Source organism: Camponotus floridanus, unplaced genomic scaffold (assembly GCF_003227725.1).
Source record: "Camponotus floridanus strain SB8 unplaced genomic scaffold, Cflo_v7.5 scaffold115, whole genome shotgun sequence".
In the NCBI taxonomy this organism is placed as follows: Eukaryota; Metazoa; Arthropoda; class Insecta; order Hymenoptera; family Formicidae; genus Camponotus; species Camponotus floridanus.
This window is the reverse complement of record NW_020229232.1, coordinates 74,854-86,816: the sequence shown is the minus strand read 5'-3', so window position 1 is coordinate 86,816 and position 11,963 is coordinate 74,854. Positions and strand designations below refer to the sequence as shown.

Below are 11,963 nucleotides of genomic sequence, written 5' to 3'. Positions count from 1 at the left end.
CTACATCACGTATACTAGATTTTCAGTACTGGCACTGGCAGTGAATATTGGAATATAGCTTAGATCGAGGTTAGATCAAGATTACTATAAAATTATAGTCGCTTGTAATACGCCTTATAGCATTATTTTCTTTCGTTTTTTGTATGAAATGCGTGATCCCACAGATGAGACATTCAGAAAACTACGTCGATTGAGAAACACACCGCTGCAAAAATATATCCGAATCACATCGGCCGTTATAACGCTTATGTATGTTGGTGCAATGTACATTTACTATAGAAGAAAGTAAGTATTTATTTTATTTTAAATTTCATTTTATTTTATTTTATTTTATTAAATTTTATTTTAATATTATTTTAATATTAAATTATTAAATTTTATTTTATTTTAAATGTATACATGTATGTATATATATGTATATATACATACACATACACATATGTGTACACACACGTGTACGTGTGTATATATCTTTATTTATGTGTATATATCTTTATTTATTAGCATTTATATTTACAATTTAGTCAAATGTTAATTTACATTGTATAATTTTAATTATACTTTATTTACACAATTAGACAATTTAAAGTTCATATTTTATGTTTTATTTTATAATCCAAATTTAATTAAATTTTATTCTACAATTATAGAGTTGTTCCATACTTAAATGACGAACGATATAAAATTTCTGAAGACGCTATTGCTATGCAACATGATTATATGACAAGTGATTTTTTGAGAGGCGTTATTGATAAACTAAACAAGAGACAGCAAGTTAGATTAGCAGCAAATACTGAACCAGAGGATCAAATAAAAGATACTGAGGCAAATAAGAATTAAGTAACGTTACATCCAATTAAGCTTACATAGAAATAATGGATGTTGAAGAAAATAGATTGCATAAGCCTAATAGGTCAAACAGAAGATTACGATTAAAGAAAAGTTATAAAGAAAGGTAGTACCACAATGTCAAATAAATTAAATTGCCTTTCTTGCATAGCTTTTGTAGTTGATTTGTTGACATGTATCCTTTAAAAAAAATATAATGATAAAAAATATACACAATATTTGAAATTTATAAAAAAATGTTCCACAATCTTTTCATTATACTCTTCCTCATTTTTATCCTGTAAATAAGTATTTTTTTATATTAATAATATATGATGCACAATATTTTTCAAATCACATAAGATATTCTTCTATTTACAGTATAGATAATAAAGCTTCTCTTTCTAATGATTCTGATACTGAAAAGAAAAATAATATTGCAAGCACATCTAAATCTTCATATGACGATGACAGTATATTGGATTTTAAATCACCAAAAAGAAAAAATACTGTGCAAGCAAAAATTATCAAGAGCAATAAATCTCTAGATAAATCTAAAAAGAACGTGCTGTGCTCTAAATCTAAAGTAATTAACAATGGGAAAAAATTCGAAAGCAATAAATTATTGCAGAACAAAAAAATTCAACATAATGCACAACAACCATCAATTGAGTCATCCTTTTTTAAGTCTGAAAAGAAAGACGTAGACTCACCACAGAATTCGATTAATGTGAAAACAGCTTATGTATGTCCATTGTGCTTTAAAAATTTTAAAGATGAAAATTTACAAACCGTACATATGAAGAGTTGTGCAATAAAAAATAATGTTTCAACAAAAACATTGATGAATGCTATGGAACTGCAAGAACGACAAGCTGCAGAAAGAAAATCATTAGGTTTACTCTCTGCTCCCATATTACAAGATAAAAAAAAGCCTGTTTCACGGAAAATGGTAGATATTTAATTTTTTGAATGCTAACAAATAAGTGTTTTTTCACATTCTATTTGAAAATTTAACATTATTTAATATTATGTAGTATTATAGTTGATAGTCTTTGTGGTGTTTTCAAATTATTAAAGCAATAATGATATAAAAGTTTTCAAATAAATTGTAAGTAATAAATTGTTTTAAATACAATTTTTATAAGTACAAATTGTTTCAGGAATCGCACGATGATCCCGATTTTCAGCTTGCTTTAGCGCTTTCCAAGTCTTTATATGAAAAAGAAGAAATAGAAGAATGGGAAGAGGCTCAAATTGTAGCTATATCATCTAATTCATCGTTGCCAGATAATAATGTAGAATATCCTCAGAAAGCGACATTACAAAATTTTGGCTTTACTAGCAGTAAAAATATATCACCAACAAAAAATTGGCCTACAAATAGAATTAAAAAAAGTACTTTTCAATTAATTTATATAATTGATAGGGAATCAATAATTACTGATAACTAACACAAATTTATATACATTTTAATTTTCAATTTTTTTATTTTTTAAGAAGGAAAAATCGAACCGACTATTTTACAAAGACGTACTGCTGTTGAAAAAGAACGTATTTTAACAGAAAGAATAGCTGAAATACTTATGGCCTATAAAGATTTTACTCAAAAATCACAAGAAGAACAAGTTAACAACGTTAAAAAGAAAATTGTTCTAAAAAATCAGTTACTTCAGCAATTGCATCAAACTGTAATTATATTTTAATCATGATGTAATTGAAAATTATCCAAATTGAATGTATCTGTAAACTTTAATATTTATGTCTATTTGCAAGGAAAATACATTGTGGGACAGGACAAAATTAACTCCAACTCAGAAAGTATTTTATGTAAAGCAACTATCGCCTTACATTACACCATTAGAAAAGAAAGAAAAATTAAATGTAAGTTTTAATTGACTTTCCAGTAAATTATATACACTTAAAAAATATTATATAATATGTATATATATGTGAAATATATAATAATATATTTTATAGGAGGAACAGAATATTGAACAACTTATGAAACAAAACATAGATAATAAAATTATTTCGAATAACAAACAAATATTAGAAACAGAAGCAATGAAGGCTATAAAAGTAATGGATAATAATGAAGAATTTATCTCTTCAAATGCAGTTAACACATGTTGCAAAGAAAAGACATTTCTTGACATTCTTGCAACAAACTGGAGAAATATGCTAAATGATAGTTCTGCAAGCGATATTATTATATTTGTAAAAAATGCCAGACATATTTGGGCACATAAATTAGTTTTCTATGCGCGTTGTACAAATATTTTGCTTGATGTAATTTCCAATGATACGGAATTCTCTACTGCAAAAGAAAAAATTTGTTGGTTTGATGTAGACTATGATGTTGCCTTAGCCTTTCTAGAATTTGTCTATTGTGGAATAATCAATGAACATTCAAAAATATTCAATTCTAATGCATCATTATCTGATATTAGATTTTTAGCAAGGAAATACAAAGTAAATGATTTATTTGTTTACTTACGTCAAAAAGAATTTAAATCTAACATAACAGAAATCAAACATGAAATTTGCAGAAAAAGTACAGAAAATGTACACGCAGATATGGAAAAGACTTTAAATGTTTCAAAAATAAACAAATCTTTTAATCCATCACTAAATCGTACGTGTGATGACTCAGAAACCATTCATTGTTCTCAAAGAATATTATTACACGAGAATATTAATGATAATTTATATTCCCTTGAAGATAATGACATATCTGTAAAGGACTGCTGTGTTCTGCAAGATAAAAAATCTACTTTGACAAGAATATCAGAGAAAATAAACTCCAGAAGTAATACACCAGTGAATTCGGAAATTTCTAATGCATCGCCTGATATGTTTGACGATACACCTGATATGAAACATAAATCCATAGTACATTTTAATAATCATGAAGATTCTAATATTAATATATTACTGAGTTTAATTAAACAAGATAAAGATGTTGATATCTGTAGTCAAACATCATTAACTGGAAAAAGACAGAACGTAGAATATTCGCAATTAGACAAAGATATATCTATCAATCTGAAAAATGTAGAACAAAATGTTATGGACATTAATTCAGATTCTGAATCAAATTCTCAAAAACTATTCATTGACAATATACATGAAAATTCGATAATCGATACTCCTCAAAGCAGCAAGTCAAAATCTATTCAGGATTCTTCTTTGAAATTAACCAAACAGAAAAGTAATCTTACATTATTCATCGAAGAAATCGAAAGACAAAACGCGAAATTGGATTTAGATTTAGATTCTGATATAGAATATCCTGTAGGAATATCTCCTATAAGGTATAAGAATCCATTCCATATAAATAGATACAATTCTGAAGATTCTGAAACTTATCATGATAATGTTGAACAGTCAATTGAAGTAGAAAAAAAACCTAGTCGATTAAGTATAATAGAACAACGTATGCGATCGTATGCTGATAAAAATCCGGAATTCTATTCTCATCTTTCTAATAATGATGTAGACATTAAACAGACTAATACTTTGCATATGGTTCCTATATCTAAGATGTCAATGGAATCTTCTTGTAATAATACACAAAGTTTTACTTCACTAGATGAGAAAGATATTAATATTTCAGAACAAATCGCAGTCACTAAGGCATCAGCAGTATGTTCGCCACAAACAACGAATCCATCGTTTAATGAAACTGTCCTGGATGTAGAAACGGACGAAGAAGAGATTTCTATGTATTCTAAATATATGAAAGATCACAAGGATAATAGTATAGCAAATTATCGTGCAGCAATCAGGAATGGATTAAGTAATAGTTTATCTCAAAAAAATATATCATCTGATTTAATCAATAAGAATAATGATACTGAAAATAATGTTAATATTAATGATACTGAAAATAATGTTCTGGATAAAATTGTTTTAACACAAAAAGACGCGGATATTATCGTTTCATCAGACACAGAAGTTGAAAGCATATCTTCTAGTATTAATCCTGTCATTTTGAAGGAAGATGATTTTGAATATGAAGATATTCTGCCTTGTTCCACACAGCAGTCTGAAAGAATAACAGAATGTAACAAACAAAATATAGAAAGTCAAAAAAGCAATCAATTCGTCCAAATTGAGGGTATTCCAAAAACTGTAATCACAGACTTAGAAGAGGAAAAAGATTTTAATAGTTCAATTAAATCAAATCAAGAGGAATTCAATGCTAGCAGTACAGAGATGACATCTAATGATATAGATTGTAATATAAGTTTCATGCAGAAAAAGTCCAGATTTAATGAATTAAATGATGATCAAAAGGAAAACTCTATTTCAAGCCCGATTATGGTACCCTCCAGTCCAGAGTTTTTAGATGTAGAAAACTTACTTCTAGAACATCGTGATGAATTTACATCAGAAACAAATACTCGTGAACCAAGAAAATCGGAAAACTTCGAATCGTCTTTTAATTTTGAAGATGAAATATATCTTGCAAATGTTGATGTTAATATGTATGGGAAGCATGTTTTGGAAAAGAGTCAGTCAACTAGCGTATTAAATACGACAGAATTTAAAAAGAATAGTGCACGCAGACGTAATAATAAAAATGATGATGGAAATATCAGAGTTAATAATTCAATGGCGAATAATGATATCGTACCTGTTTGTGAAAACTTGAACAGTAATCCCACGTTTTTGACGCAAAATTCTGTAAGCATTAGAAAGTTTAAAAAGAAATCCTTATCTGAGGGACAAATTAACATAAATAGATTACATAATCGAGAGATATCTACACAAGCATCTATACACTTTAAATATAATTATAATGAAAATATTGAAAATACGAAAACTGCACTTAAAATTATTGAAAAAGATGTTACACCTCCGCCTAATTACATTGGTATGAAAACTCCCGAATTGAACGTAAGTTTATTGATAATAATAAACTGTTATAAAAAATATGAATGTGCTTTTTCCTTTCTTATTAGCATTTTTCTTTTCTTTTCTTATTTAATTTCTAGAAAGAAATGAAGAAATATGGATTAAAGGTACAAAAACGTGGCAGGGCTGTAAAATTATTAACGCATATTTATAATGAACTTCACCCTTTAGTGCCTATAGCTGAAATAACATCAATACAGGAAGTCACTGAAATTTCAAGTGATGAAGATGAGGGTCCACCATCAAAAAAACGAAATGTGGATAATAATAGTTTGGAAAAATTAAATAATCCAGAAGACAGTGATGACAAAGTACTTTGTTCTCAAAATAGGTTTAGTATAAGCATTAAATATTTTTTTTTCAAATAATGCTTAATAAAATATATTTTATATAGTCATAATATAACAATATTGTTTGTGTCTATTGCAGTGATAGCGATGTAAGTTCTGGACAAAATTCAATTGGCAGAGAAATGGAACTTTCTGATACTGAATCATTACTCGAAAATCCATCTAACATCACGGAAGCTTTTACAGGACTATTGAATGTTGATAAAGATTTACATAATAAAATATTGCAATATGAACCTGTAAACATTAAAGAATTGCATCATACATTGCGGACACACGGGTTTAAATGCAAGTTTTCTAATCTCATGGATTACTTGGATGAGCAGGTTTATTTTCTTTTTTTCTTAACTTACGTAATACAATTATAATAATTAAAGAATATATATATATATATATTATATATATATATAATTTGGAATTTTTATTTTAGTGTATTACATTTTATATGCCAGAACAGAGTGCCAGAACACATAGAAAAAAGTATAGTTCTACATAAAAAAATATATATTTAAGGAAACTTATAATTTCTTTATATTATAAATATTATTAAATAAAGAATTTTGTACATCATAACTAAACTTTATTATTATATTATATAATTGAGATAGATAACAATTGTGGTTTTGGGAAATATATATAATCAATGTATAATCAATTTGTTTAATAAAATATTTCATTGTTATATTGTTATATCATGTTATATCATATCACATTATTTTTATAATTTAATAAAATTTATATAGATCTAATAAATATATACATACATGAGAAAAATTTAATAATTTTTCATTTTTATCTAAGTTTAATAACATATTATTTTTGCAAGCAATTTTTTAATTGTGAGAATTATTTCTCTCTTATTTAATGTTATTCAATTAATATTATTTAATAAAAGAAATTATAAAACAAAATTAAGACATAAACTAATAATTTATATTTCAAGATTTAAATGTTCGATTACGCAAGTCGTCACAGAGCACTGTGGGTTTGCCATAAATATAGATATATGTTGTGTACCCATATCATACCTCGTACCGGATACCGGATTTAACGATCGAAGAGCAGTGCGGAACGTTGCTGACGACACGTTGCATTTGATTGCATTTATATCGAAGCTTGCAGTGAAAAAAACTATTCTTTAAAATTGTTTCAATTACCTGGTGTATCTGCAAATAAGAAAAAATATAGGTTAGAAAATATCTTTCATTTCGCATATTTAATAAAATACTTTATACACGTGTTAATACAAGATTATCTTATTGTTATATTTTATTTTAAAATCTATGTTTTTTATATATTAATATTAGTAGAAGCATAATGTAATAATTAATGTTTTTTTTTTGCATTACAGTATATTCAGTTATACATATACATACTTGGAAGTAGATTGCAAATCAATATGTCTGATAAAAAAATATCCTCATCAATAGGTAAGTTGCATCCTAATGTAATAGAGAAATCTAATTGCAATAACAATCATAAAAAGAGAAATAATTTAAAAAATTATATATATTATAATATATATATATATATATATATATATATATATATCGTATATAGTATTAATACATATTATATGTGATACATATGTTATATATAAAATTAAATAACATTTATAATGAGAAAAATATTTTGTAAGGTATTTATACATCGGAGAAGAATGGGAGTGACAAGACAGGAGATGGCTCAGAAAAAAACCCCTTCAAAACTATTCTAAGAGCGATGCATCATGCTGGTAAAGAACCTTTTCCAGTCATTTATCACGATTCTCGTGAAGATGGTAAAAAATATGAACTAGCATCTAAATCTCAATTAAAGAAGATACAAAAGATTTGGGTTAGAGAACAGCATAAAAATGAAGAGAAGGAGAAGAAGTTGTTGGAGGATGAAGAAAAAAGATTGAAAAATCTTGAAGAAGCTAAGGCAATTGTCATAGAAGAGGATAAATCTCTACCAGAAGCAAAGCAAATTAAAATAAAAGAAGCTCTGAATCACAGAGATCAAAGAGTTAAGCTTTTTGGATGGGTTCATAGACTAAGAAGACAAGGTATATCACTATATATTTTAATTTATTTCTATTATAAGATAATTTGTCAATTAATTTTCATAGGCAAAGCTCTCATGTTCATCATGTTGCGAGATGGGACAGGTTTTCTGCAATGTGTACTGACTGATAAGCTTTGCCAAACATATGATGCTTTGACTCTTGCCACTGAAGCTGCTGTTCAACTATTTGGGACTTTAAAAATTGTCCCTGAAGGGAAGAATGTATGTTAATCACATCCTACATTATTGATTATATGGATAAAATGTATATTTATATATGCATTGTTTAATTTTAGGCACCTGATGGGCATGAATTGCATGTTGATTATTGGAAACTTATTGGCTCGTCGCCTCCTGGTGGGGCTGATTCAATTTTGAATGAAGAAGCTCTGCCTGATGTACAATTGGATAATAGGCACATAATGATTCGAGGAGAAAATGTATAATACAAAAGTTTTTTTTTCAATTAATAATGACTTAATTTTTTAAAATTAAATCATCATAAAAATTATTATCTATTTCAGACATCAAAAGTCTTAATCATGAGATCTATATTAGTTCAAGCGTTTAGAGATCATTACAGAGATCGTGGTTATTATGAAGTAACTCCACCAACTTTAGTGCAAACTCAAGTGGAAGGAGGCTCAACTCTCTTCAAATTAGATTATTTTGGGTATATATTAGCCAATAAATTTTTAAATATATTGTTATAAATCAATTAATTAATGTCTTTTTCAGAGAAAATGCTTTTCTTACTCAAAGTTCTCAACTATATCTTGAAACGTGCATGCCAGCAATGGGAGATGTATATTGCGTCGCGCAATCTTATCGAGCAGAACAATCGAGAACTCGTCGCCACCTTGCCGAGTTCGTATGCAAATTTCTTTGTATATGTACCTGTGTTCTTTTTATAATTATCCTTTAATGGTAAATTATAATTTTTCACAGATACACGCATATTGAGGCAGAATGTCCGTTCATCATGTTCGATGATCTACTTGATCGATTAGAAGATTTAATTTGTGATGTAGTCGAACGAGTTCTGCAATCACCGTTCGGTCATCTTGTACAAGAATTGAATCCCGGATTTCAAATCCCCAAGAGGCCTTTCAAACGAATGAACTACACCGACGCGATCGAATATTTGAGAGAAAATAATATCACGAAAGAGGACGGTAGTTTTTACGAGTTTGGTGAAGTAAGTTTTCATATCTATATATTTTTGCACCATCTCTTCAGGACAAAATCTATAATCTCAAAATCATTTTTCTGTAGGACATTCCAGAGATGCCGGAGAGGAAAATGACTGACGCTATTAACGAGCCTATACTGCTTTGTCGTTTCCCCGTTGAAATTAAATCATTTTACATGCAGCGTTGCGCGGAAAATGAACGCTTAACCGAATCCGTTGATGTGCTTTTGCCAAATGTAGGTGAAATTGTCGGCGGTTCGATGCGTATCTGGAATTACGAAGAGTTGTTAGAAGGCTACAAACGTGAAAATATCGATCCGACTCCGTACTACTGGTACACGGACCAGGTAAATACGAGAGAGAATAAGATCTCGTAAATCATGATTGTGGAATAATAAATAATAAATTAAATAATTTTTATATTACTTATTTTACAGCGGAAGTATGGATCTTGTCCTCACGGTGGTTACGGATTGGGATTGGAACGATTTCTGTGTTGGTTGTTAAACAGATATCACATACGTGAAGTATGCTTATACCCGCGTTTTATGGAACGTTGTCGTCCATAAAAATATTTCGACGAGAATATAAATTTTACAATCAATGGCACGTTTAAAAAGCGATATATTTCACTCTTTATACTGTTACAATAAGATGTAATACTGCATCATATTAAAAAAGCTATACAATAGTTGAATTTAAAAAAAGCACATCAAAACTACCTAAAGAGATATATTATCCGAATATAAATTATTCATCTTCTCCACTTTAATATTAATAAAATATAATAATGTATATTATTGCATAAAATTTGAATTTAATAATAATGTTATGTTTATGTAGTAAATTTATATATATATATTTCAAAAGCTGGATATACCGATACTTCTAATTTGCATATATTTATTATATAATCGAGTATACAATGCCATATCGAGTTTGCTTACACAGTTCAAATAAAAATTCATAAAAATGTTCTATAATCGTATATGTAACGTATAAATACTAATTTTATGTATTTATAGAAAATTTTTTTGTATTCATATATAACAAAAAAATACTTAAAATTATTAGGCAATTAATATACATTTTATCCTTTTTTATTATAATGGTAAATATTTTATAACTTTGAATTAAAGTGTAAGAAATCAATTAACATCCTTATAAGTGACCTATATAAATCAAAATGTATTTGATCTTATATATTGATAGAAGAATGTTATTATTCAACACGTGCATATATGTAATGAAATTAAATTTTTTTTATAATTATATATATATATATATATATAAAGTATATTATATATGTTTTCAACAGAATCTATATTTGCAACAGTTATTAATATCATAAATATTTAAAAATTACGAAAAACTGGGCCAGCATTATATATCTTTAAATAAATTCATATTAAGCAACTCTTAATCATGTATATATAATTCATATGATATAAAATTGGATATAAGAAAAATATATTTATCAAATATTTGAAACAACGAAGTTCATCGAAGCAGGTTTAAACGTTAAAAAATAGTTTAACTGTAAAACTTTCCAAATATTATCTTATCCTTTATGTACTCTCTGCTGATATTGAAGTAATTTGATAATTCATACTATTGCAATAAAGTACATATATACATATGATAAAAGATAATTATACAGTAAGATATTTCACAGCTATATATATATATATATATATATGCTGTTTTGTAATTATCAAGTAAGTATATTACACACTTAGAAAAACAGAGAGTTTATCAGAAGGCAACATATAGATTTCAGGCTTTGTATTTCATTCAGTTCCAAAAAATTGCCTGCAATTTTATATTTTATAGTATTTTAATTATTATCCAATTTATTATTTCTGAGGATAGTATATGTATATATATTATATATATATATATATATATATATATATATATATATATATATATACATGTACGTCGTAGAATAGCGATGATGAAAAAGCATCGAAGAGGAGTACTTTGGAATATTTAGAGGATTTTGTCTCGAGCCAAGTTATCGAACGTATATTGTACAACAATAACTTACATTGCACACGTTTCTATTTTAACAAATAATACACAGAAACCTATAATGTTTCTCTTTAGCGTAAAGAAATATCTCACATTTCACTAGTCAATAACCGCTGTAAAGATCGGCTAAATCGTCGTTTAAATTATTTGCTGCTAAATAATAAAATTCATCTCTCAACTGATTTATAAATATTACATATATTACATATTAAAATATGAAGGTACGTAGATTATTACATGTAATTTATCGAATCGTTCAATATTACTTTCATGTGAGAAAGGAATGATCATGTATATATCATATATAGCGCTATGTATGCTACACATGAAATACACTTTAGGATGTAGTGCCGTTCTAATATTGCATCTCGGCACTACGGTTACTCATGTATTTCGTGTGCGTCGCGTTGCTTTGGTTTTTTTCTTTTCCTTTTTTTATTTTGTTTTTGTTCTTTAATTGAGGGAAACACTTGGATACGCTATCTAAGGCTACAGCTTCACTATGTTTATAAGAGCTTCAATTTTAGACAACAACAACAATATTCGTGCAGGATTTACTACTTTATCATATATGTAACAAAGTAGTCTTG

The 11,963-nt window shown here is 27.4% G+C and overlaps 2 protein-coding genes across 3 annotated transcripts; both read left to right on the top strand.

Annotated features, from left to right (window-relative positions):
• Positions 1 to 20: 20 nt before the first annotated feature.
• Positions 21 to 6,663, top strand: LOC105252694 (putative histone-lysine N-methyltransferase 1). Of its 2 annotated transcripts, XM_025415185.1 has the most exons (11): positions 21 to 69; positions 165 to 285; positions 651 to 955; positions 1,210 to 1,780; positions 1,992 to 2,226; positions 2,329 to 2,519; positions 2,605 to 2,712; positions 2,809 to 5,733; positions 5,832 to 6,082; positions 6,181 to 6,427; positions 6,532 to 6,663. In XM_025415185.1, exons 3-11 carry the CDS (start codon positions 876 to 878, stop codon positions 6,595 to 6,597), a joined length of 4,674 nt encoding a protein of 1,557 aa, XP_025270970.1. In that variant the 5' UTR covers positions 21 to 69; positions 165 to 285; positions 651 to 875; the 3' UTR covers positions 6,598 to 6,663. The 2 variants fall into 2 exon arrangements, with proteins under 2 accessions (XP_025270970.1, XP_011258513.1); XM_011260211.3 differs by lacking the exon at positions 6,532 to 6,663 and having other exon boundaries at positions 21 to 285; positions 5,832 to 6,062; positions 6,181 to 6,285.
• Positions 6,664 to 7,072: 409 nt separating this feature from the next.
• Positions 7,073 to 10,049, top strand: LOC105252695 (asparagine--tRNA ligase, cytoplasmic). Its single transcript, XM_011260212.3, has 10 exons — positions 7,073 to 7,289; positions 7,453 to 7,531; positions 7,741 to 8,148; positions 8,212 to 8,369; positions 8,444 to 8,587; positions 8,672 to 8,820; positions 8,886 to 9,014; positions 9,096 to 9,345; positions 9,423 to 9,686; positions 9,777 to 10,049. Exons 2-10 carry the CDS (start codon positions 7,501 to 7,503, stop codon positions 9,906 to 9,908), a joined length of 1,665 nt encoding a protein of 554 aa, XP_011258514.1. The 5' UTR covers positions 7,073 to 7,289; positions 7,453 to 7,500; the 3' UTR covers positions 9,909 to 10,049.
• Positions 10,050 to 11,963: the final 1,914 nt, after the last annotated feature.